This window comes from Bufo bufo, chromosome 2 (genome assembly GCF_905171765.1).
Source record: "Bufo bufo chromosome 2, aBufBuf1.1, whole genome shotgun sequence".
Lineage (NCBI taxonomy): Eukaryota > Metazoa > Chordata > Amphibia > Anura > Bufonidae > Bufo > Bufo bufo.
The window spans coordinates 717070979-717098596 of record NC_053390.1 but is presented as its reverse complement, the minus strand read 5'-3'; the positions used below and the strand labels follow the sequence as shown (position 1 = coordinate 717098596).

At 46.2% G+C, this 27618-nt stretch overlaps 2 protein-coding genes across 6 annotated transcripts in view; one reads left to right on the top strand and one right to left on the bottom strand.

Annotated features, from left to right (window-relative positions):
• Window positions 1-13551, bottom strand: part of CNOT7 (CCR4-NOT transcription complex subunit 7) — a 44900-nt gene extending 31349 nt beyond the window's left edge. The window contains exons 1-2 of one of the 5 annotated variants that reach the window (XM_040418791.1): window positions 13413-13551; window positions 898-1111 (exon numbers count right to left, since the gene is read on the bottom strand). In XM_040418791.1, coding sequence (XP_040274725.1) covers window positions 898-1014 — 117 coding nt within the window. In that variant the 5' untranslated portion in view covers window positions 1015-1111; window positions 13413-13551. Of the gene's footprint in view, window positions 1-713; window positions 1112-13405 lie in introns of those variants that run through there. The other 4 variants (XM_040418792.1, XM_040418794.1, XM_040418795.1 and 1 more) reach the window with 4 other exon arrangements.
• Window positions 13552-13604: 53 nt separating this feature from the next.
• Window positions 13605-27618, top strand: part of VPS37A (VPS37A subunit of ESCRT-I) — a 58552-nt gene continuing 44538 nt past the window's right edge. The window contains exon 1 of the mRNA XM_040418790.1: window positions 13605-13967. Within this exon, the coding sequence (XP_040274724.1) occupies window positions 13861-13967 (107 nt within the window). The 5' untranslated portion in view covers window positions 13605-13860. The remainder of the gene's footprint in view (window positions 13968-27618) is intronic.

Genomic DNA, 27618 nt, shown 5'->3' with positions numbered 1-27618 from the left:
TATATTTTAAAGATATTTCAAGATATTCGTTTGCTGTCAGTGAATGAGGACAATGTAGCAGCAGTAAACCTGAAGACACCTGCTTCTGCTCTCAGAGTAATAGTGGATACAATTACATCCAGGTAGGCAACGCGGATTTGCCTCGGATTTCACCTTATGCATTGCAAAGGGAAAAACCCGCGATGGATATCCGAAGGATAAATTGTCATGGTGCATATTTAAGTTTAATAGAAATATGCGGCACACGGCTTTTCTTGTCTGCAATTTATTCATGTTACATCACATGATCCAGTTATATCTCAGAAGCAAAAATTAATCACATGTATTAGATTTGGCGATCGGACGTTTCGGTCTGTCAAGGCCTTCCTCAGCGGTCTATTATCTCAATGCGGCTCTTACGGTCAAGTAGTGCTAGATCAGCATGTGATCTAGCACTACTTGACCGTAGGAGCCGCATTGAGATACTAGACCGCCGAGGAAGGCCTTGACAGACCGAAACGTCCGATCGCCAATTCTAATACATGTTTGCTTCTGAGATATAACTGGATCATGTGATGTAACATGAATAAAATGCCATAAATTGCAGACAAGAAAAGCCGCGTGCCGCAAATTTCTATTAAATTGACTACGACTGACAAGTCCTTGCTGGCACTGGCAATTACGGTGTGCGGTGCTCTACCTCTACAGCATTGGTGCATATTTAAAGTCCTCACCGCAGATTTCGTAAAAATCTCATCCGCAGCATCTGCTGATAGGAAGCTAGTGTACATAGGAAGTATACCATACCAAGACTCAAGATTAGCAATGAATATCCTCATCTTCAGAAAGATTTCAATGGATATCTGCACAACAGTAAGATTAGAGCAATCACTGTTGGAAGACAACCCCTAGACATACCATTGCAACATAATTATACTTGCGTATAACTTGACGGATTCGCTTCATCTGTTCATCCAGGTTGCAGGCCCAGACCTCGCAGATGCGCTGGCTGTGGTCCACTGTTGCTGCAGGCATAGTGGCTGTGGGGGAGGGGCTCAGAGGCAGGCATCAAAATGCTACACGTGGCCGCCGAAATGTTTCATAGGTGGAGGGCTGCGTTACTTCCACGAAGCTGAAAAATGAGGCGTTCGTTTATGTATAAACTGGCTTCAGACATAACTAGAGATGAGGCAGGAAGACCACTCCACTATCCCATCTTAATGGGGCTGCCCAGCCTTTTCTACCTGATGGCCATCACAAGCTGATCAGCGAGGGTCCCACCTCCCGCACCACCGCCGATCAGCTGTTCGATTGTAGCTCTGACTTCAATGGGAGAAGCGGTACAGTGACGGGCCCTGTCCACGACAATGCGGTGTAGTTCTGGGGACAGAGGTACACCCAAACAGCTGATTGGCGGGGTGTCAGACCCCCATGGATCAGCTAGAGATAACTGTCAATATTAAAGCTGAGAAGAAGACCTTGGTTGAAACAGAGACGAGTGCTCAGAAGAGGGAAAGAAGAAATGCATTCTGCTAATCCGGTGGTTTTACCAAGGGGTGCCCAGGTGCCCTTTGCATCAGTACCAGACATAATGGCATTCCTTAAGTGGCCCCAAGTCACCCTCAGGTCAAGCCAGCCTGCACATACCCAGATCTAAACCACTCATCCATTAGCCGTGGGCCCGGATTCAGAATATGATCTACAAAAGGTGAACCCTGTATGTAATGTCTGAGGGCGGCACAAATATACAGAAAACCAATAAACCAAACTAAAATATGTATAGTAGTAACAATATATGCCAACTATGAACATTAGGGCAGAGGTCTGACGGCGAGCACGTCTCTACAGCCTGCAGTACATCCCACAGGACATACTGTATGTAAGGAGAGAGGCCGACCCATCCTCGGAAACTCCACCAAGACTTCACCATAGTGTTGTGCACCAATATCTGCACCATTTAAAAATCACGGAGAGGAAAGCCGAAGTAAGTATTAGGACTCTTGCACACGACAGTGTGTATTTTGCGGTCCGCAAAAAATACGGATGACATCTGTGTACATTCCGTATTTTACGGAACGGAACAGCTGGCCCTTCATAGAACAGCACTATCCTTGTCCGTAATGCGGACAATAATAGGACATGTTCTATTTTTTTGCGGAAATGGAATGCACACGAAGTACCTACCATTTTTTTTGCGGAACCATTGAAATGGATAATTCTGCATATGGTCCGCAAAAAAAACGGAATGGACACGGAAAGAAAATTCGTTCATGTGCAAGAGGCCTTACCTGGAGAATCCCCCGCTGCATCACAGGGCACCCCATGGTCTCTGTCCTGCAGTGATGACATTGCAAACACCCGCATGTGACCACTGCAGCTAACCACTGGACAGTCGTGTGTGGGTTAGCAGGAGAGCGCACGGGCTTTTCCGGGTAAATAGTTCTTATTTGGTTATTTTATCACTTCCCTTTTCTTCTCAGGGATTTTGAAATGTTCCAGACAACCCCTTTAATTTGGGTTATCCACCCATATACTGAACTACTTTTATTTTTGAATTAATTTCCCCTATTCTCTCACTTCAGAAACTCCCTGGCAATCAGCCTCCATTATCGGAGGAAGCTGTGGACAGTTCAAACGGTAGCTGGCGGAAGCTTCCACCTTTCATTTTCCAAAGGAGCTGTCAAAAATGAACGGTGGAATCTTATTGGTTGATATGGGCAACTAAGCCAGTTCTACTTTATATCAGTTTCATAAACGACCCCATAAATTGCCGCCAGACACCTCTGACAGCGGTTTATATGCCTTGAGAAAAAAAAAGAATTGGAAATTCGGCATGCCCAATCCAATATCTCCTGTCAGGGACACCCCCAAACTCATTAGGCCTTGTTCTGCGGACTCCTATCTAATGTATGGGCACCCTAAAGGGGCTATCCTGGAAACATTGATGAACTATCCTGAGGATAGGTCATAAAAATCTGATCAGTGGGGGTCAAACACCCGGCAACCCCAACAATCAGCTCTTTGAAGAGGCCAGGTGCGCCGCGGCCTCTTCCAAGGCCATCACTGTACATGGTCACATGGCCTAGTTACTGATGTGAGTGGGGCTGAGCTGCAATACCAACCACGGCTGCGCCTCCCTGAAACAGATGATCGTTGGGGGTTCCCGCCCCCGCCAATGTGATAATGATGGCCTATCCTGAGGATTAGTCATCATTATTTCCTGAATAATCCCTTTAAGCATTTCTCATATGACTGATCCTCTCAACCTCCAGTCTGTTAATTGTTTCTTTTTTAATTTTTATATTATGTATGTGTAACCCCCTCTTGATGTCAAGTGCCATGTAATTAAGGGGCTTATCCGACACTAACAAACGCTTCCCCATATGCCGGGCCCCTCACACTGCTTCTACTTACCTGGCTCCCCGCGCCGCTCCTGGTCCCCGCACAGCAGTCGCTGCTGCTGCTTCCCTTGTGTGGATGAAAACATCCAGTGTCGGGTGGAGGGGCTCAGCCAATGGCAGGCGGTGACGGGGACAAGCCTCCCTAGTGTCACCCGTGAGGGAGGCTCATCACCGTCACCACCTGCCATTGGCTGCTCTCCCCCCTCCGCGCACAGGGAGAAGCAGTTGCGGCAGTGCGGGGAACAGGAGCCGCGCAGAGAGCAAGGTAAGTAGACTCAGTGCGAGGAGCCGGCGTATGGGGTAGCATTTGTTAGTGTTGGATTACCCCCTTTAGGCTACTTTCACACTATCGGCAGCCTTCTCCGGCAGGCTGTTCCGGCGGGGGAACAGCCTGCCGGATCCGTGCTGCCGGAAGTCCGCTCCGGCGCCATGGACTATAATGGGGGCCGCCGGATGTCCAGCCGCAGCACGGCAAACATACCGAGAGGCGGCAGGAATAAAACCACGACATGTCATAGTTTTATTCCGGCCACCTCTCGGCATATTTGCCATGCTGCGGCCGGAATTCCGGCGGCACGGTGCACTAGCGGCAGCACTGATCCGGCAGGCTGTTCCCCTGCCGGAGAAGGCTGTCGCTAGGGTGAAAATGATGATTACTCACCGGTTATTTGATTTTCCACAGCCCACGACAGCACCACGAGAGAGAGGATCCGCCCCCACAGACAGGAAGCCTACAGAATAAAAGGGCGGACACTCTTCTCCCAATTCAGTGTGATATCCAAGCATCGGAGGAAGTACGCCAACATAATGTTTAGATGATTGATAATTTTCAAGTTAACACATAAATGATCTCTTTTTTTATTTATTTTTTGCTACACCCATGTGAGAATAGGAGAACCAGACAAACCCAGAAGGGAGGGAAAATAAGGGTGCTGTCGTGGGCTCTGGAAAATCAAATTACCGGTGAGTAATGATCATTTTTCCCTTCACCCACGACAGCACCACGAGTGATTTACCAGAGGAAAATTCAGGGTGAGGGCTGAAAGAAGTACCATTTCCCCAAAGGAAGACCAGGAAAAGGAAGAGCTCAAATCAAGACGATAATGCTTAAAAAAGGTTGAAGGAGAAGACCAGGTGGCCGCTCTGCAAATATCCTGTATGGGAACTGAGGATCTATCTGCCCAGGAGGTAGCAACTGCCCTGGTAGAATATGCTTTAAGACCCACCGAAGGAGATAAGCCAGAAGCAGAGTAGGCCAAAGAGATGGCAGAAACAATCCATCTAGCAATGGAACTTTTGGTGGCCGCTTTTCCCTTATTCACTCCTTGAAAGAGGACAAAGAGTGAAGAAAAATTTCGCCACGTCATAGTGCGAGATAAATAATTAATCAAAGTCTGTCTCACATCCAAGCAATAAAGAGATTTTTCTTCTTAAAAAAAAAAAAAAAAAAGGTAGGAAGCACAATCTCCTGAGACCTATGAAACTTGGAAGCGACTTTTGGAAGAAAAGCTGGGTCTGGACGAATCAATACTTTATCTTCTAAAATTGTGGTGTATGGATGATTAATGGATATGGCGTGTATTTCATTAACCCTACGAGCTGATGTTCTTGCTATTAGAAGACATAATTTCAAGGTGAGACATTTAATGAAGCTGGTATCCAAAGGTTCAAATGGTGGTTCAGTCAAGGCCTTTAAAACTAAGTTTAGGTCCCAAGGAGGGAGTCTATGTGAAAGTATCGGGGTGGATCTGGCTACTGCTCTAAAGAACCGCGATACCCACGGGCACCCTGCAATATCTTGATCAAACAAGACCGAAAGAGCAGAGACCTGAACTTTTAAGGTACTACCCACCAGACCTAGTTCTAATCCCTTCTAAAGGAATTCTGACACTAGATGAAAGGGAGCAGGATAGGATTTCTTTAAAGTGGTTATCTAAAAAAAAAAAAAAAAAATACAAATTTCTGACAAATTCTAGCATAAATGGCCACTGTTACCTCTTTCCTACTCTTAAGAAGAGTAGAGATCAGGGCATCAGAAAATCCCTTCCTACCTAGTAAGTACCTTTCAAGTTCCAGGCAGTCAGATGGAGATTTTTTCTATCTGGGTGTAAAACTGGACCCTGGTTCAATAGGTTCCGGATCTCTGGAAGTACCCAAGGGTCTGAGAGCGACATGATCCGAAGCCACGTGAACCATAATCTTCTCGGCCAAAGTGGGACTATGAGGATAACCCTTGCGCCATCCTCCCTGATTTTCCTTAATACTCTTGGAATCTATGGAAGAGGAGGAAAGGCTAGGGGAAAGTTCCAGTTCTGGAAGAAGGCATCTATTCCACAAGGGGATCCTGCTGGATCTAGGGAGAAGAATTTCTGTACCTTCTTGTTCTGGAAAGTAGCAAAAAGGTCTATTACTGGCTGGCCCCAGAGATCTGTTATTTTCCTGAAAATAGACTAGTTCAGACTCCATTCACCCTGGGATAGGAAATGGCGACTTAGAAAGTCTACCTGTCCATTTTCCACCCCCTGATATGTACTGCTGAAATCGAGGCACACTCTCTTTCTGCTAATAAGAGGATCTTCTGGGCTTCCTGCATCAGAATTTTGCACCTTGTACCCCCTTGTCTGTTTAGATAAGAGACCACTGTCCTGTTGTCAGTCATAACCCTGAGATTTTTTCCCTCTTATTCTTGGAAGGACAGATCTCATTGCTAGACCTACTGCTGCTAGTTCTTTTAGGTTAGAGGATCACCCTTTTTTGGAATCCTCCCAATGACCCTGAAGGGAAATATCCTGAATATGAGCCCCCCATCCCCAGGGGCTTGCATCCGTGGTTAGACATACCAGGTCTTCCAACTTCCATAGAATTCCCTGCACTAAGTTCTTTCTCTCTAACCACCATGCCAAGTTCACGAGAGTCTGGTCTGAGATCCTTATCTTTGAATCTAGGGAGCTGAACCTATCCCAGAAAGAAAGGATTTCCCACTGGAAAACCCTTGAGTGCAACTGTGCCCATCTTACCGCTGGGATGCATGACGTGAGGGACCCCAAAATAGACATTCACTTTCTCATAGAGACCACTGGATTTTTGGTTAGATCTCTGATTCTCTCTTGAATATGACTGACCTTTTCTTCTGGCAATACACATTTTTGGGAAGATGAGTCTAGGATCAACCCCAGAAAAGTCTAATTTCTGGTCGGATGTGGTTTTGACTTTTCTAGATTTAAGACCCAGCCTAACTTGCCCAGGATTTCTGATACTGTTGAGACCGCTCTTCCACAAGCTTCTTCTGTTTTTCCTACTATTAAAAAATCATCTAGGTATGGTATTAAAAGTTAAAATCATATAAGATTTTCTCTTATATGAGCCGCCATCTCTGCTATTATTTTTGTAAAGACCCTTGGAGCCATAGAAAGGCCAAACGGAAGAGCCTAAAACCGAAGACGTCGTAACTGACCTCCTATTTCTACTGCGACTCTTAAGAATCTTTGATGTCCGAGGAAGATTGGAACATGATAATATGCATCCTTGAGATCAAGTACTGCCATGAAACAGTGAGGAGGAAGAAGGTTTATTACTGATCTTATAGTCTCCATTCTGAACTTTTTTTATTTGTAGAAATCGATTTAAGGAGGACCTTTCATGTTTTTTTATTAATGGAGATAAATACCTTTACTTGGGGGTACCCCCCCGCTGATGCTGCCACCCTGCCCGATTTTTTTTAAATATCGCTCCTGCGCCCCGCTGTGTTCCCCCGTACTTTTCCCGCTCAGTATGCTAATACTAAGCTCCGATACAGGGAAGAGGAGACGCCAGGGTTTCTCAATGGGCATCCCCTTCTCCCTGGCTGTGCCACGATCCGATCACAGCGGAGAGCGTCACAGCCAGGGAGAAAAAAAAAAACTAAAAACTCACCTTCTCCCTGGCTGTGACGCTCTCCGCTGTGATTGGATCGTGGCACAGCCAGGGAGAAGGAGACGCCCATTGAGAAACCCTGACGTCTCCTCTTCCCTGTATCGGTGCTTAGTATTAGCATACTGAGCAGGAAAACTACGGGGGAATACAGCGGGGCGCAGGAGCGATATTTTTTTTAAAATCAGGCAGGGTGGCAGCATCAGCGGGAAAACCCTGCAAGTATTTATCTCAATAAAAAACCATGAAAGGTCCTCTTCAACTTCTTTAAGCTTATTATTGTTCTGAAAGAACCATCCGGTTTCTTTACTAAAAACATGGGAGAGTAAAATCCCTCGCCTTCTTCCCCCATTGGTACCAGAACTAAAACAGATTTTTCGACAAATTTTAGCACTTCTCCTTCCATAGCAGAAATTCCTAGAGCCGAAGTCAGATTTTTTTGTAATTATGAATCTTACTGGAGGGACCAATACGAAATTCTTTTTTTTTAAATCAGATATGTTTTTATTGGTTTATGAAAATAAACAATGACATGTTACAAATTTTTTGCATCAAATGCTTTGTTCAGTAAAATGCAAAGATAATATTTGTACAATGCAAAACAGTCAACATACAAAGTTCTTTGTATACAAACCCCAACAGATTCCCCCTCCCCCCGCCAACATTGAGACACTTAGAGTTTCTACCACCAGATTTTTACCTATTTAGCTGTCTGACACTAGCGATCTGCTAGTGTCTGCTGGACCTAACCATGTTCATGTATTACCTTTGTCTGGAGCGGTTAAGCTTAAAAACGGAGAGAAGTAGGCTGTCAATCTAGAGGAGAGGGGCGGGCTGGAGGGACGCGGTGGGCGGATGAAATAGTGAGTAGACGGAGCCTCTAGGTGCTGAAAAGACGCCCCCATAGCACCTAGAGGCGCAATTGCATATCAATAAAACTACGTTTTTAAGCTTAACCGCTCCAGACAAAGGTAATACATGAACATGGATAGGTCCAGCAGACACTAGCAGATCGCTAGTGTCAGTCAGCTAAATAGGTGAAAATGTGGTGGTAGAAACCCTTTAATATGACTAAGACAACCATCTTATGCCTCTATATAGAGAACCAACTATGGAATATATATCTCATCTTATAACAGAATATTTGTAGTAGCTGACCAGCATGCCATTTTCTGAATATAAAGTCATGCAAACACAGTTTAAAGGGAGTCTGTCATCAGCATTTCACTTTTTTAACCCTTCCCATTGCTCCCTAGCATGCTTACATTTAATAAAAACGTTACCTCTGGCATCAATCCTGGACTTATAGAACCATCAAAAACGATCTTTATAACTTATGCAAATGAGGGCTCGCAAGTGCCCAGGGGCAGCATTACACTCGTAGGTGTCCTGCTTGCTCAGCCTTTTCATTGCGTCCCCCCGCCCCTTCATACCCTCCGCCCGCCCATCCTTTCCCTCTGACCGCATTTCTACTAACTTGTTATTCCGCCGAGATCCCGCGCCTGCGCACTCAGTCCGTCGGCCGGCACATGCGCACTGCGATGCCCATTCCTTGTACGGCATCACAGTAACTATTGCGCATGCGCCAGCTAACGGCGCGAAGCCGGCGCATGCGCGGAATAACAAGTTAGTAGAAATGCGGTCAGAGGGAAAGGATGGGCGGGCGGAGGGTATGAAGGGGCGGGGGGACGCAATGAAAGGCTGAGCAAGCAGGGCACCTACGAGTGTAACGCCGCCACCTGGGCACTTGCGAGCCCTCATTTGCAGAAGTTATAAAGATTGTTTTTGATGGTTCTATAAGTCCAGGATTGATGCCAGAGGTAACGTTTTTATTAAATGTAAGCATGCTAGGGAGCAATGGGAAGGGTTAAAAAAGTGAAATGCTGATGACAGACTCCCTTTAAATAACACCAAGTAACCTTTAATTACGGTACCCCCACCGGGATCACCCAGTAACAATCCTAAAACCACTTTGGAAAGTCAGCCAAGGGCTACAAACTCCAGAATTGTCTATCCATGGGCCCCAGATATTTTTATACTTTGAAAGGCAATTACGCTTCAAATAAATCCCCCTTTCCATGCGAAATTCTAGTTTTAAGTCCGGTGAGAATGGTGTCTAGAATCCATGAGTTTGAAGAGATCTGGGACCAGGCGGGGAAAAAAGTTTTAATCTTCCCCCTACCTGAATTATGACGTCATTGCTGATCCCGTTTCTTTTTGTCTCCAAAGGACTGGTTAAAAAAAATATTTCTACCATTCCTTTGGCTCCTAAATCTATTCTACCTTGATTTTTTTTTTCTCTCTTTCTTGATTATTCCTAAAGGGATGAAAAGGAGGGTTAAATCTATTCCTAGAAGAGAAGGAACCCTGAACCCCTGGAAACTTTTTCTTTTTATCGGCAGCTTTGTCTAGTAGATCATCCAGTGCTGGCCCAAAAAGGTACTCCCCTTCACATAGCTTATTTTCTGATGGGGAGTCACCTACCCAGTTTTTTAGCCAGAGTGCTCTACGGGCCAAATAAAGCGGTGTGGCTGCCAATCTAACAGAATCGGCTGAAGCATCTGCCAAGAAATCCACCACTTTTTTCATAGTGGGTAAAGACGCTAATATTTCCTCTCTGGGACATCTATTTTTTAATTGATTTTCCAGCTCGGTGAGCCAGATTATAAGAAAACGGACCATACAAGTTGAAGCTATGCTTGGTCTGAAAGAAGAGGTAGATGCCTCCCAGGCACCCTTTAAAAAAATACTCAGCTTTTTTTTTTTATCTAACGGGTCCTTTAATATTCCCATATAATCAAAAGGAAGGGCCATTTTTCTAGAGACTTTACATATAGCTACGTCTATCCTAGGCGCTTTTCCCAAGTAGCACAGTCTTCTTCTTTAGGCCTCATGCACACAAACGTATTTTGTTTCCGTGTCCGTTCCAGTTTTTTTTGCGGATAGGATGCAGACCCATTCATTTCAATGGGTCAGCAAAAAATGCGGACAGCACACCATTGTGCTGTCCGCATCCATATGTCCGTTCCGTAGCCCTGCAAAAAAAATATAACATGTCCTATTCTTGTCTGTTTAGGCATTGTTACAATAGATCCACAATAAAAACAAAAAAAAACGGATGGCATATGGACCGCAAAACACATTAGGTCGTGTGCATGTAGACTAAGGCTGAAACGTTCTTATGAACCGGTGCTGTGGTGCCTGGATTCTAGACCCCCAAACTTAATATCCTGAATGGAACTAGGTTCCTTTATCTCTTCAATGCCCATAGTTGATCTAATGGCTTTTCAAAGTCTCTCTGTATCTTCTATTGGAAATCTCGCCTTCCTCAGAAGAAGATAGGGAGGAATTTCCAGAATGCCAAGATGAGGAGGAGTGTATTTAATCTTCTTCAGAGTCAGATGAAATAAGTTCCTGTGTCGTATCTAGTCGCCTCAACCATGAATCTCTAGTCCCGGCAGCTTTTTTGGAGGATAGAGAGGAATTAACTTCAGATCTGACCAACGCCTGAAGACACTTCTAGAACAACGGCGATTCCTCAGCCACTGTTCTATCAGTCCAGCTCTGACAGATCCTCTTCTCCCACTCAGCCGGTCACACGGATTTACAAAGACCACACTCTTTATTCTTCTTTTGTGAAATGACCTTCCTAGGCTTTGTCTGCAACACATTTAGGTATAAGGGTATCAGACAGAGAAGCAGGATTCAATATGCCCCAGAGCAGTCACCCCTCAGAGGTACCAGGGCTGGAAGGACTCCAGACTCTTCTGTGTGAATATTCTCCTCCATGTGTCCCACCGGACCGCCAACCAGGACTCTGATTAGGACGCTGTCCTCCGAAGCACACCGCACCCTTCTCATAGGCGCTCTGTGATGACGTCAACGTCCGGCGCTGCACGCCAATCCACAAATTGTATGCGCAGCTCTGTGATGACATCACCTCCTGGCGCCGAACGCCAGTCCACGTGCTGTATGCGCTTCCCTCGGCCTAACTCCTTGCCGGAAGCTCCTTCTCCTCTCCCTGGGGCCAGGAAGTCCGTGCCGCTAGCGCATCAGTGATGCAGCCAGGCACGCTCCAGCACACTCCCTCTGGAGATTTGCTGTGCCTCTGCCCGTCCCCAGTAGAGCACCAACCGATGCCGTATCTTACCTCTGGGGACTGCAGGTATGCCCAAGGCCCTTCTTCTGCCCAAACAGCAGGGGTTAGTATATGAGCACCACCAGGGGGAAGGATCTGAAAGAAACTGCAGGCTTCCCCGGAGACAGGACACTACACTGAATTGGGAGGAGAGTGTCTGTGGGGGGCGAATCCTCTCTCTCGTGGGTGAAGGGAAAAGTAGCCTTAATGGAGCTTCCAAATAAATATCAAAGCATTTTACAAGAGAATGTAAGGGCCGCCGTCTATGACCTCAAGCTGAAGATACAATGGCTGATGCAACAAGACAATAACCTGTAACCCTATTGAGATGCTGTGGCAAGTCCTTCTGCAAGGCGTCCCAGAGATACTGATGAACTCAGACACATCGGAAGGAAGGAACGGACCAAAACTCCTCCTCAACATTGTGCAAATCTGATTTGCAGCCACAGGAAATATTTGGAGGAGGTGATTGCTGCTATAGGGGATGGAAAGGGTTCACTTACTTTTTCTCCCTGCACTGTGAATGTTTACTCAGTGTGCTCAATAAAAGACAAACTACTGTGTGTTCGTTTAGGCTACTTTCACAGCCGCGTTTGGTGCGGATTGGTCATGGACGGATCCGTTCAGATAGTACCACCGTCTGCATCCGTACAGAACGGATCCGTTTGTATTATTTTTAACATGGCCAAAACAGATCCGACATTTTGTGTCAGAACGGATCCGTTTGGCTTAGTTTCAGACGGACACCAAAAGTCTGCAAGCGGAATGGAGACTGATCGGAGCCAAACTGATGCATTCTGAACGGATCCTTTTCCATTCAGAATGCATTAGGGCAAAACTGTTCAGTTTTGGACGTCTGGTGAGAGCCCTGAACGGATATCACAAACGGAAAGCCAAAACACCAGTGTGAAAGTAGACGTGCCACTGATCACCCAATCTCCTACACTATATACAACCCAAGGCCGTTCAATATTGAACCTTCATTTTAATGAGGCATTCTGACAAGTATATAACCCTAAGGGCTCATGCACACGACCGTATGTATTTTGCAATCTTCAAAAAATATGCATGTTGTCCGTGTGCATTCCGTATTTTGCAGAACAGAGCAGCTGACCCCTAATAGAACAGTCCTATCCTTGTCCGTAATGCGGACAATAATAGGACATGTTCTATTTTCGTGCGGAACGTAAAAATGGACATACGGAAGCGGAACGTTTTTTTTCTGCAGACCCGTTATAATGAATGGTTCCGCATACAGTCCGAAAAAAAATAAATAAAAATCGGAAAGGACACGGAAAGAAAATATGTTCGTGTGCATGAGCCTTAAAAATAAGAAAATATCACCCGGTCACCAAAGTCATGTGATGTCAGGTGACCATGAACTCCGGCAGGGGCGGCGCAGTTCATGTAAAGAGAGAGTAATCACAAAAGTGTCTCATCAGTGGGTCTCAGGGGCCACCAGCAGCAGAGCAGGGGTCTGACGACGCCATGTTATATTGATGGCAATCATGTTCTTTTTTGCTGGTGGTCTCAAGGCCAGGAATGGATTCATCAACCCGAATCAGCATCCTTCCAGTGCTCACAACCAGGTCACACATGGCACTGGACGCAGCACAAGGGGCAGATCTGTGAAAATTCTCTAACACAAAAACTCTGTTGCCCATAGCAACCCATCACAGCTTTCATTTTTTTCAGGAAAACAAAACGAGAGCCGTGTTGTGATTGGTTGCCATTGGCAACAGAGAGAAATCATCTACCCTGTATGAAGGGCTGTGCGTGTCTGCCATGCTGAGACCCTCAGGAGCACCATGTAGATGAATGCACCAGCCTTACTGGTATGGTCACCCTATGACCCCTGCAGGAGTTTATTACAGACAATGGCAGCATTCCCTGTATGCCACCACAGCGCCCCTGCCGCATGCCAAGGTGATGACAGCTATGGGCACCAGCCCCTGGTGAAGGGATGCTCACAACTCACCCCTTACCTCCTACTGTGTCTGCTCGCCAACATATAAGTCGCCCCTGGTTCAGCCCCGCGTCACGGCCGCTCTCTATGAGGTCATACGGAATATCCCACACCACGTACGTCACCGGCGCGACGCGTCTACACATCATGTGACCTCCTAGTCCCCGCCCGGGCGCCGTGCGATGACGTCACCCGTAAGCCAGCCAGAGAAGCCCCTCCCCCGTGTAATGAGTCGTCGCGGAATTGTCACACGGTGCGACCCGTAGAAAGTCAGACTTTGTATAATAATGTACACAGCAAGCCTGTGCACCCCGTGAGCTCTTGTGGAGTGTGTGCCCGGAGACCTGACCCCTGTCACTGGCTGCTGTTGATGTACTGAGGGGGAGGTGGACTGTTCCCAGCGGATAATCCTCATCATCCCCACAGCAGCAGTCCCATCTTCCTCCTGCCCTGGGATCACTGGCACAATGAGCTGGCTCTTCTCCTCTAAGGGCAGCAGACCTATTCCTCCTCTCACCAGCCTCCAGCAGCAGAAGCAGCGGCAGATCGACTCTCTCAAGGCATGTCATCCCAAGTGAGTGCACATGCAGGGCAAAGTATGGTGTATGTCAGGGATCTGCAACCTCGGACACTCCAGATGTTCTGAAACTACAACTCCCAGAATCCTCCTTTCACTTCTGTGGGAGTTACTAAAACAGCCAAGTAAGTTTGCATGCTGGGAGTTGTAGTTTCACAGCAGCTGAAGTGCTGAAGGTTGCTGATCCCTGGTGTATGTGCTATATACCTGTGTATATATATAGTATATCTGTGCTGTGTACTGTATCTTCTCTATGTACGGTATACCTGTGTATATATATATATAGTATATCTGTGCTGTGTACTGTATCTTCTCTATGTACGGTATACCTGTGTATATATATATATAGTATATCTGTGCTCTGTTCTGTATACCTGTGCTCTGTACTATATCTTCTCTATGTACGGTATACCTGTGCTCTGTACTGTATCTCCTCTATGTACTGTATACTTGTGCTCTGTACTGTATCTCCTCTATGTACTGTATACCTGTGCTCTGTACTGTATCTCCTCTATGTACGGTATACCTGTGCTCTGTACTGTATCTTCTCTATGTACGGTATACCTGTGCTCTGTACTGTATCTCCTCTATGTACGGTATACCTGTGCTCTGTACTATATCTTCTCTATGTACGGTATACCTGTGCTCTGTACTGTATCTCCTCTATGTACGGTATACCTGTGCTCTGTACTGTATCTCCTCTATGTACGGTATACCTGTGCTCTGTACTGTATCTCCTCTATGTACGGTATACCTGTGCTCTGTACTGTATCTCCTCTATGTACGGTATACCTGTGCTCTGTACTGTATCTCCTCTATGTACGGTATACCTGTGCTCTGTACTGTATCTTCTCTATGTACGGTATACCTGTGCTCTGTACTGTATCTCCTCTATGTACGGTATACCTGTGCTCTGTACTGTATCTCCTCTATGTACGGTATACCTGTGCTCTGTACTGTATCTCCTCTATGTACGGTATACCTGTGCTCTGTACTGTATCTCCTCTATGTACGGTATACCTGTGCTCTGTACTATATCTTCTCTATGTACGGTATACCTGTGCTCTGTACTGTATCTTCTCTATGTACGGTATACCTGTGCTCTGTACTGTATCTTCTCTATGTACGGTATACCTGTGCTCTGTACTGTATCTCCTCTATGTACGGTATACCTGTGCTCTGTACTGTATCTTCTCTATGTACTGTATACCTGTGCTCTGTACTGTATCTTCTCTATGTACTGTATACCTGTGCTCTGTACTGTATCTTCTCTATGTAAGGTATACCTGTGCTCTGTACTGTATCTTCTCTATGTACGGTATACCTGTGCTCTGTACTGTATCTCCTCTATGTACAGTATACCTGTGCTCTGTACTGTATCTTCTCTATGTACGGTATACCTGTGCTCTGTACTGTATCTTCTCTATGTACGGTATACCTGTGCTCTGTACTGTATCTCCTCTATGTACGGTATACCTGTGCTCTGTACTGTATCTTCTCTATGTAAGGTATACCTGTGCTCTGTACTGTATCTTCTCTATGTACTGTATACCTGTGCTCTGTACTGTATCTCCTCTATGTACAGTATACCTGTTACCATAGTCCCATGTAAATACTTGTAGACCCTTTAGCAGCTGTACACTGGCATCACTTCATAAAAGTACGGCTGGCAATAGAAAAGCACTTCTGTGGGGTTACTTTACACAGAAGTGTGTTGATGGCACAGTTGTGGTACCTCCGGGTGATAAGTAGCTGCAGTAAGTCGTGATCCACAATTGTGACACAGAAATCACTGACTGAGGAGAAGCCAAGAAAAGAGGGAGAGAAAGCAGAGAATATGTCTGGATAAGGCCGAAGGCCTCATGCACACGACCGTGCCGTTTTTTGCGGTCCGCAAACCGCGGATCCCCAAATAACGGAAGGCACCCGTGTTGCCTTCCGCAATTTGCGGAACAGAACGGGCGCCGGCAATATAAATGCCTATTCTTGTCCGCAAAGTACGGACGGACAAGAATAGGACATGTTATATTTTTTTAACGGGGCCGCCGAACGGAGCCACAGATGCGGACAGCACACTGAGTGCTGTCCGCATCTTTTGCGGCCCCATTGAAATGAATGGGTCCGCATGCGAGCCGCCAAAATGGCGGCTCGGATGCGGACTCAAACAACGGTCGTGTGCATGAGGCCGAATGCACACGGCCGTGAGCGGTCCGTGGTATGCTGGGCTGGATTCCTGCTGACAGCAGGAGCGCACGGCATCATTGGTTGCTATGACGCCGTGCGCTTCATGCCGCCGCTGCACTACAGTAATACACTCGTATGATCTATACAAGTGTATTACTGTAGTGCAGCGGCGTCACGAAGCGCACGGCGTCATAGTAACCAATGACGCCGTGCACTCCTGCTGTCAGCAGGAATCCAGCCCAGCATACCACGGACCGCTCACGGCCGCGCAACACGGCCGTGTGCATTCGGCCTAACACATGAATTCAGGAGATACGTTCTGATAGTTCTTGTTTTCTAAAAGACTGAAAGGACATGCGAGAGGCCGGATATTTGCGATCAGCACCAGACAGGACAAGGAGCTGTATACCCCCAGTCCAGGGCTGGACACCCAACATCTCTCTCTGGTGCCTGTTCAGTTAGTTTTTATCCATGGCTATAGAAGGTTTTATATGAATGCTATGGAACAGTAATATACCTGTACCAAGTAAAGAGAATGACAGGTATTACATAGTGTGTGTATAGATGTACAGCCGGAGGCCTATGTAGGCTCCATAACGCTACAGACACCGTGATAGTCTTATTCCTCCTAGAAATGTATGAATAAACTGACCACTGGGTGCTACCATTCCTACACAGCCTGGTACTGCCAGCACTGGTTGTTCAGTGCCCGCCTGTGCAGTGACGCCCTCCCAAGTGGTAATGCTCAGTAGTCAATTTATTAATTAATTTCGAGGAGGAATAACAGAGGAACAGCACAATACAAAGAAGTAATGCTTCATAATTATTATTTCATGAAGAATACACGCATTTACTAGACTAAGCATGGCAGGAGAGAGGACGGCTCCCCTGTGTATGCAAATTGGGGAAAAAAGTCATTCTTTAGGCAAAATTCTCTGCTCTGATGAAACCCAAGATTGAACTTTTTGGCCTCAATTCTAAGCAACCAGACACTCCCCAAGACCTGCCCAACACCATCTCTATGGTGAAGGATGGTGGCGGCACCATCTTGCTGTGCGGGTGGTTTTCATCGCCTGGGAGAGGAGTGCTCTGGGCCGAAGGTTTGCCTTCCAACAAGACAATGGGGGTCATTTACAAAGACTGGCTATTTGCTTCTCCCCTGCACTGGCGGAGAAAGTGCCTAATTCGTTACGAGGCTCAGGGCTTGTCAGAAATTAGACGCCCAGCCTTCTATCTGTTCCCCTGACTGCCGTCATTTTTACTTCTCATTTACACCCGTTTCCAGGCATAAAAGGTAGTAAATGTGTTGGGCCAAAGTCCCAGCCCCGACTTGGCCCTCACCAAGGCTGTAATCACTGCCAAAGGTGCTTCACCTAAGTCCTGAGTAAAGGGTCTGAACACTTATGTCAGTGCAAGATTTTAGTTTTTCATTTTCAATAAATTAGTAAAGATTTCTAAAATTCTCCATATAAAAACATGTGAAAAAAGTGAAAGGGTCTGAAGACTTTCTGAATGCACTGTATGTCGTGATCTCGTGCTGCTGAGACCAGTGATTGGCTGCATCTGTCATGTGGGTATGGGGGCACATCATCGCTATAGCCAGGTAAATATCCGTGCTGGAGCAGGGGGAGATTTATCAGATATATCTAGTCTTTTTATCATTTTATACCATTTTGTACAGTTGACTAATTATTTTCCAAACCCTGAAAACCCCTTTGAAGTGAGAGATGAGGCTAAGTGGCTACACCGAACACCGCCTATAGACAAGAGTGGCATTGTGTCTGGCATAAAGCCGCTTTGTTTTTTCTGATTGTGGAAAACCCCTTTAAATACAGACCTTAGAGAGAACAAAGAAAAGGGAGGATAAGACCCATGGTACAGAATAAGCTGCCCTGAAGAGATTACCGTCCTGACTCCTGATACAGACCAAGGATGAAGACCTAAGTGCTGTGATCCCTGGAGTTTCTTTTCATTTCATAGAAGACTTTAAAGGGTTACTCCCAACTAGCACATTGATGGCATATTGCTAAAATCTGCCATCAGATAGGAGGCGGTCCCACCTCTGTAGAACAAGCCCCCCCCAAGTGAAGGAGAATGGTCAGAGCAAGCGAGGCCACCCTGCGTTCACCACTACGAGAGGTAGCCCAGTGCTGCCTGCTCTTCCATAGAAATGAATGGAGTGTCCTTTGCACATGCATGGTAATGCTCTCCTTCACTTTGGGGGGCCCCCTTCTGGAGATAGGTGCCTCTCCAATCTGACATTGATGGCAAATCCTATCAATATGCTATCAGTGTCTGAGATGGGCCAACCCCTTTAAGCATTTAACAGGGTGCTCCTTAACCCTTTCAGGACCCTGCTATTTTTCACCTTAAGGACCAGGCCATTTTTTGCAAATCCCACATACAGTCAGGTCCATAAATATTGGGACATCGGCACAATTGTAACATGTTTGGCTCTGTACACCACCACAATGGATTTGAAATGAAACGAACAAGATGTGCTTTAAATAAAGACTGTCAGCTTTAATTTGAGGGTATTTACATCCAAATCAGGCGAACGATGTAGGAATTACAACAGTTTGCATATGTGCCTCCCACTTTTTAAGGAACCAAAATTAATGGGACAAATGGCTTCTCAGCTGTTCCATGGCCAGGTGTGTGTTATTTCCTCATTATCCCAATTACAATGAGCAGATAAAAGGTCCAGAGTTCATTTCAAGTGTGCTATTTGCATTTGGAATCTGTTGCTGTCAACTCTCAAGATGAGATCCAAAGAGCTGTCACTATCAGTGAAGCAAGCCATCATTAGGCGGAAAAAACAAAACAACCCCATCAGAGAGATGGCAAAAACATTAGGCGTGGTCAAAACAACTGTTTGGAACATTCTTAAAAAGAAGGAACACACCGGTGAGCTCAGCAACACCAAAAGACCCGGAAGACAACAGTAGTGGGTGACTGAAGAATTCTTTCCCTGGGGAAGAAAACACCCTTCACAACAGTTGGCCAGATCAAGAACACTCTCCAGGAGGTAGGTGTATGTGTGTCAAAGTCAACAATCAAGAGAAGACTTCACCAGAGTGAATACAGAGGGTTCACCATAAGATGTAAACCATTGGTGAGCCTCAAAAACAGGAAGGCCAGATTAGAGTTTGCCAAACGACATCTAAAAAAGCCTTCACAGTTCTGGAACAACATCCTATGGACAGATGAGACCAAGATCAACTTGTAGCAGAGTGAGAAGGAAAGGAACTGCTCATGATCCTAAGCATACCACCTCATCAGTGAAGCATGGTGGTGGTAGTGTCATGGCGTGGGCATGTATGGCTGCCAATGGAACTGGTTCTCTTGTATTTATTGATGATGTGACTGCTGACAAAAGCAGCAGAATGAATTCTGAAGTGTTTCGGGCAATATTATCTGCTCATATTTAGCCAAATTCTCAAGAACTCATTGGACGGCGCTTCACAGTGCAGATGGACAATGACCCAAAGCATACTGCAAAAGCAACCAAAGAGTTTTATAAGGGAAAGAAGTGGAATGTTATGCAAAGGCCAAGTCAAACCCCTGACCTGAATCCGATTGAGCATGCATTTCACTTGCTGAAGACAAAACTGATGTCACTACCAGAGCTTTGGGACGTTCTCACAGCTCTGTTTCTCCACCCCTGTGATGATGTCACTACTAGAGCTGGGAGGAGTTCTCACTACTCTGTTTACTTTTGGTTTCTTTCACCACAGCTGTCCTTCATGTGTTTGATTTTCCTCTCTTTATATCACCCCACCTCCTATGATAGGATGTGGATTATAGTTCTCACTTCAGTTGTAGCTCTGGCTTTAGTTTCTTCACTTGTAGCTATCAGTTCACTGGACCTGTGTTCTGCTGCAGCTAGCACTCCGGATATTGCCAGCCTGTCCTTGGATCCGTCTTCTCTGCGGCTGCAACACCGTCAGCTAAGTGTGCAGACATTGTTGTGTTCCTGTTTATTTTCTGACTGGATCTGAGGTGGCCACGGTTCCCTCCATATACTGAGTAGGGCACAGGTGGCCGTGCCCCTTCCACTATTGTAGGGGTTACAGTGGTCATTAGTCTTAGGCACGTGGGCATGCCTCTTTCCGCCATTTGGATCCGGGCATGTGCTTTAGCAGAATAGGGAGAGCGTTGAGGGTCGGACAGGGGTCACCCGTTATCCTCCCTAGTTCTGGGTCCAGTCAGTAGCTCTGTACTGTGTATTACTATTGTTGCCCACATACAGCCGTGACATTATAATCCACCAAAACCGTCCTTTTTTGACATGGATCCGCTTTCTGGCCTGGTTGACCGCATGCAGGGTCTTTCTTTGGAGGTAGCGGATCTCCGTCAATCTATGACTCAGCTTCAAGCATTGGGCCCTGCTCCGGCTCATGGAGTCTGTTGCGAGCCAAAGGTCTCACTTCCGGAGACGTTCTCCGGGGGCAGTGAGAATTTTGTTCGTTTCAGAGAGGCATGCAAACTCCATTTTTGCTTGTGTCCTCACTCTTCTGGTAATCAAGAGCAGAGGGTGAGGATTGTCATCTCCCTGCTCAGGGGTAATGCTCAGACTTGGGCTTTTTCGCTGCCATCAGGGGATCCCTCCCTTCGATCCGTGGAGGGATTTTTTGTGGCCCTGGGGCAGATTTATGATGACCCGGATCGTGTTGCTCTGGCCGAATCTAACCTACGTGTTTTATGCCAGAACAAACGGTCTGCGGAGCTTTATTGTTCTGAATTTCGGAGATGGGCAGCTGATTCGGGTTGGAATGATGCTGCACTCCGGAGTCAGTTCTGTCATGGTCTCTCGGAGAGATTAAAAGATGCGTTTGCTTTCCATGAGAGACCAACGTCCTTAGAGTCTGCCATGTCATTGGCGGTACGCCTTGACAGGCGTCTAAGAGAAAGAAACGAGACCTCTCTGTCCAGCCATTGTCAGTCTAGGGGAAGTGGTGCGGACTCATTCAGTGTGCAGGGGCCTCATCCTGTCTCGCTCCCCTCTGAGGAGGAGCCCATGCAGCTAGCTCGACTTGCCCCTGATAAAAGAGGATTTAGTCCTCAGAGTATGGTCTGTTTTTGTTGTGGGGGCATAGGTCATTTGGCAAATGTTTGTCCATCTAGGAGATTCTTGAACCGTACTAAGAGCGATAATAAGAGAAAAATCTCAAAAGGTAAATCATCAAGTTCTGCTTCATCTGCTACTTTGGGCAAAGTTGATGTAGGATTTGATGCTTTTCCTCTGACCTGCAGTTCCCGTTTTCTCCTGTCTGCCAGGGTGGCGCTAGAGAGCAAAGTCATTTCTTGTGAGATTTTTGTCGATAGTGGAGCGGCCGTCAATCTTATTGACACTCAATTTGTAGCCATGCATGGTTTTCAGGTTTGCACATTAGATAAAGATATACCTGTTTTTGCTATTGACTCTGCTCCACTCTCACAGAGATCTCTGAAAGGCATTGTTCACAATATCCGGCTAGCTGTAGGTGACACTCATGTGGAGGATATATCTTGTTTTGTCCTTAACGGATTGCCGTCTCCTCTAGTTTTGGGGTTACCCTGGCTCACTAGACATAACCCCACTATTGATTGGCAAGGAAGGCAAATAAATGAGTGGAGTGACTTTTGTAGAGAGAATTGTCTCACAGCGACTTTTGCAGAGGTGTCTACTAAAACGGTGCCATCATTTCTCTCTGATTTCTCGGACGTGTTTTCCGAGAGCGGTGTTCAGGAGCTACCTCCTCACCGGGAGTTTGACTGTCCCATTAACCTCATTCCCGGCGCCAAGCTGCCAAAAGCACGCCTCTACAATCTCTCACAACCGGAAAGAATCGCTATGCGAACTTACATCTCCGAGAGTCTCGAAAAGGGGCATATTCGTCCCTCAAAGTCACCTGTGGCCGCGGGTTTTTTTTTTGTTAAAAAGAAAGATGGCTCTCTGAGACCTTGCCTAGATTTTAGGGAGCTGAACCGTATCACGATTCGCGATCCCTATCCCCTTCCTCTGATCCCGGACCTCTTCAATCAAATTGTTGGGGCCAAGGTGTTTTCCAAATTGGATTTGAGAGGCGCGTACAACCTGGTCAGGGTCAGAGAGGGGGATGAATGGAAAACGGCCTTTAATACCCCTGACGGGCATTTCGAGAATCTCGTTATGCCTTTCGGCCTGATGAATGCTCCGGCCGTCTTTCAGCATTTTGTTAATAGTATTTTCTATCATTTAATGGGGAAATTTGTATTGGTGTATCTTGATGATATTTTGATTTTTTCCCCTGATGTTCAGACCCATCAGGATCATCTTTTTCAGGTTCTGCAGATTCTGCGGGAAAATAAATTGTACGCCAAGCTGGAGAAATGTCTTTTTATGGTATCGGAGATTCAATTTCTGGGTTTTCTCCTCTCTGCTTCTGGTTTTCGCATGGATCCCGAGAAGGTCCGTGCTGTACTTGAGTGGGAGCTTCCTGAGAATCAGAAGGCATTGATGCGCTTTCTGGGTTTTGCGAACTATTACAGAAAGTTCATTTTGAATTATTCCTCTGTTGTCAAACCCCTCACTGACATGACAAAAAAGGGGGCGGATTTTTCCTCTTGGTCGGAGGAGGCGCTTGCAGCCTTTTCTAAGATTAAAGAGAATTTTGCGTCTGCTCCCGTCTTGGTGCATCCCGATGTTTCCTTACCTTTTATTGTTGAGGTGGATGCTTCCGAGGTGGGTGTGGGTGCGGTTTTGTCCCAGGGCCCTTCCCCTGCCAAGTGGCGACCCTGTGCCTTTTTCTCTAAAAAACTCTCCCCGGCAGAGAGAAACTATGATGTGGGCGATAGGGAGTTGTTGGCCATCAAGTTGGCTTTCGAGGAATGGCGCCATTGGTTGGAGGGGGCCAGGCACCCTATCACCGTTTTTACCGACCATAAGAATCTGGCATACTTGGAGTCGGCCAGGCGTATGAATCCGAGACAGGCCAGATGGTCTCTGTTCTTCTCCAGATTCAATTTTGTTGTTACATTCCGACCTGGGATAAAAAATGTGAAGGCTGATGCTCTCTCTCGCTGTTTTCCGGGAGGAGGAAACTCTGAGGACCCGGGTCCCATTTTGGCGGAGGGGGTAGTTGTTTCTGCTCTATATTCCGATTTGGAGGCCGAGGTCCAGGCTGCCCAGACTGAGACACCTGCCCGTTGTCCTTCTGGGAAGTTGTTCGTGCCTCCTGAGCTACGTCACAAACTCTTTAAGGAGCATCATGATACGGTTCTTGCTGGTCACCCCGGGAGTAGAGCCACGGTGGATCTCATTGCTCGGAGATTTTGGTGGCCGGCTCTTCGTAAGTCGGTGGAGGGTTTTGTGGCTGCTTGTGAGACGTGCGCTCGCGCTAAGGTCCCTCGTTCACGGCCTTCAGGTTCCCTTCTCCCGTTACCCATTCCTTCCCGTCCTTGGACACACCTGTCCATGGACTTTATCACGGATCTTCCTCGTTCCTCGGGGAAGTCGGTGATCCTGGTGGTGGTGGACCGTTTTAGCAAGATGGCTCATTTCGTACCTTTCCCTGGTTTACCTAATGCTAAAACGTTGGCGCAAGCTTTTGTCGACCATATTGTTAAATTGCACGGCATTCCCTCTGATATTGTTTCCGATAGAGGCACGCAGTTTGTGTCCAGGTTCTGGAAGGCTTTCTGTTCTCGCCTGGGGGTTCGGCTGTCCTTCTCTTCTGCTTTTCATCCGCAGTCGAATGGTCAGACTGAGCGCCTCAATCAGAATCTGGAGACATATTTGCGCTGTTTTGTTTCAGAGAACCAGGAGGATTGGTGTTCATTTCTCCCTCTTGCTGAGTTTGCTCTGAACAACCGTCGTCAGGAATCTTCTGATAAGTCACCATTCTTTGGTGCATATGGGTTCCATCCACAGTTTGGGACATTCTCGGGAGGGGCTCTTTCTGGTTTACCTGAGGAGGAGAGATTTTCCTCGTCTTTGTCTACCATTTGGCAAAAGATTCAGGGTAATCTTAAAAAGATGAGTGAGAGGTATAAGCGTGTGGCTGATAAGAGACGTGTGCCTGGTCCGGACCTGAATGTGGGTGATCTGGTGTGGTTGTCTACTAGAAATATTAAACTGAAGGTTCCCTCCTGGAAATTGGGTCCCAAGTTTATTGGGCCTTATAAAATCTTGTCAGTCATCAATCCTGTTGCCTTCCGTCTTGATCTTCCACGGGTTTGGAAGATACATAATGTATTTCACAGATCTCTCTTAAAACCATATGTCCAGCCCACGGTACCCTCCTCTTTGCCTCCTCCTCCGATTTTGGTTGATGGCAATCTGGAGTTTGAGGTTTCCAGAATTGTGGACTCTCGCATGGTCCGCGGTTCTCTTCAGTACCTCGTTCATTGGAAGGGTTATGGTCCTGAGGAGAGGATGTGGGTTCCGGTGTCGGACATTAAAGCCACTCGCCTCATCAGGGCATTTCATAGGGCTCATCCTGAGAAGGTGGGTCCTGGGTGTCCGGAGTCCACCCGTAGAGGGGGGGGTACTGTCACTACCAGAGCTTTGGGACGTTCTCACAGCTCTGTTTCTCCACCCCTGTGATGATGTCACTACTAGAGCTGGGAGGAGTTCTCACTACTCTGTTTACTTTTGGTTTCTTTCACCACAGCTGTCCTTCATGTGTTTGATTTTCCTCTCTTTATATCACCCCACCTCCTATGATAGGATGTGGATTATAGTTCTCACTTCAGTTGTAGCTCTGGCTTTAGTTTCTTCACTTGTAGCTATCAGTTCACTGGACCTGTGTTCTGCTGCAGCTAGCACTCCGGATATTGCCAGCCTGTCCTTGGATCCGTCTTCTCTGCGGCTGCAACACCGTCAGCTAAGTGTGCAGACATTGTTGTGTTCCTGTTTATTTTCTGACTGGATCTGAGGTGGCCACGGTTCCCTCCATATACTGAGTAGGGCACAGGTGGCCGTGCCCCTTCCACTATTGTAGGGGTTACAGTGGTCATTAGTCTTAGGCACGTGGGCATGCCTCTTTCCGCCATTTGGATCCGGGCATGTGCTTTAGCAGAATAGGGAGAGCGTTGAGGGTCGGACAGGGGTCACCCGTTATCCTCCCTAGTTCTGGGTCCAGTCAGTAGCTCTGTACTGTGTATTACTATTGTTGCCCACATACAGCCGTGACAACTGAAGGGAAAATGCCCCAAGAACAAGCAGGAACTGAAGACAGTTGCAGTAGAGGCCTGGCAGAGCATCACCAGGGATGAAACCCGGCGTCTGGTGATGTCTATGCGTTCCAGACTTCAGGCTGTAATTGACTGCAAAGGATTTGCAACCAAGTATTAAAAAGTTAAAGTTTGAGTTATGATTATTATTCTGTCCCATTACTTTTGGTCCCTTAACAAGTGGGAGGCACATATGCAAACTGTTGTAATTCCTACACCGTTCACCTGATTTGGATGTAAATACCCTCAAATTAAAGCTGACAGTCTGCAGTTAAAGCACATCTTGTTCATTTCATTTCAAATCCATTGTGGTGGTGTAAAGAGTCTAAAATGTTAGAATTGTGTCGATGTCCCAATATTTATGGACCTGACTGTATGTCACTTTACGTGGTGATAACTTTAAAACGCTTTTACGTATCCAAGCGGTTCTGAGATTGTTTTCTCGTCACTTATTGTACTTCATGACAGTGGTAAATTTGAGTCAAAATATTTCATTTTTATTTATAAAAAAAAATACCAAATTTACCCAAAATTTGGGAAAATTAGCAATTTTCAAAATTTTTAATTTTCTGCTTTTAAAACAGATAGTGATACCTCCTAAATAGTTATTACTTTACATTCCCCATATGTCTACTACATGTTTGGATCATTTTGTAAATGACATTTTCTTTTTTTTTTGGGACGTTAGAAGGCTTAGGCTACTTTCACACTCGCGTTTGTTGCGGATCCATCATGGATCTGCACAGACGGATCCACACCGATAATACAACCGCATGCATCAGTTCAGAACGGATCCATTTGTATTAACTTTAACATTGCCAAAACGGATCCGTCTTGAACACCATTGAAAGTCAATGGGGGACGGATCCGTTTTCTATTAGTGTCAAATTGTGTCAGTGAAAACTGATCCGTCCCCATTGACTTACATTGTAAGTCAGAACGAATCTGTTTGCCTCCGCGTCGTCAGGCGGACACCAAAATGCTGCAAGCAGCGTTTTGGTGTCCGCCTCCAGAGTGGAATGGAGACGGAACGGAGGCAAACTGATGCATTCTGAGCGGATCCTTATCCATTTAGAATGCATTAGGGCAAAACTGATCCGTTTTGGACCGCTGGTGAGAGCCCTGAAATGGATCTCACAAACGGAAAGCCAAAACGCTAGTGTGAAAGTAGCCTTAGAAGTTTTCAGAAAACTTCCAAAACCCACTTTTTAAGGACCAGTTCAGTTCTGAAGTCACTTTGTGAGGCTTACATAATAGAAATCACCCATAAATGGCCCCATTTTAGATACTACACCCCTCAAGGTTTTCAAAACTAATTTTACAAACTTTTTTAACCCTTTAGGTGTTCCACAAGAGTTAAAGGGCTTCTGTCACCCCACTAAAGTGTTTTTTTTTTTTTTGGGGCTAGTTAAATTAGTTATATAGCGATATATGAAAATATAATTGTGTTCCTTACTTTGATCCAGCAGTTTATTCAAAAAACGAAGTTTTATCATATGCAAATTTGGTCTCTACCAGCAAGTAGGGCGTCTACTTGCTGGTAGCTGCTGCAGAAATCCGCCCCCTCCTCTTGTTGATTGACAGGGCCAGCCGGGATCTCCTCCTCCGGCCAGCCCTGTAGGCGTTTCAAAAATCGCGCGCCTGTGTTGAATCGGCGCAGGCGCTCTGAGATGAGGAGGCTCGTTTCCTCAGAACTCCCTCAGTGCGCCTGCACCGATGACGTCTTCTATTTCGGTGATGTCATCGGCGCAGGCGCACTGAGGGAGTTCTGAGGAGACGAGCCTCCTCATCTCAGAGCGCCTGCGCAGATTTAACACGGGCGCACGATTTTTGAAACGCCGACAGGGCTGGCCGGAGGAGGAGATCGCGGCTGGCCCTGTCAATCAACAAGAGGAGGGGGCGGATTTCTGCAGCAGCTACCAGCAAGTAGACGCCCTACTTGCTGGTAGAGACCGAATTTGCATATGATAAAACTTCGTTTTTTGAATAAACTGCTGGATCAAAGTAAGGAACACAATTATATTTTCATATATCGCTATATAACTAATTTAACTAGCCCCAAAAAAAAAAAATCACTTTAGTGGGGGGATAGAAGCCCTTTAAAGGAAAATGTAGATCAAATTTCAGAATTTCACTTTTTTGGCAGTTTTCTTTTAAATTTTAATCAATTTTTTCCAGTAACAAAGCAAGGGTTAACAGCCAAACAAAACTCAATATTTATTACCCTGATTCTGTAGTTTACAGAAACACCCCATATGTGGTCGTA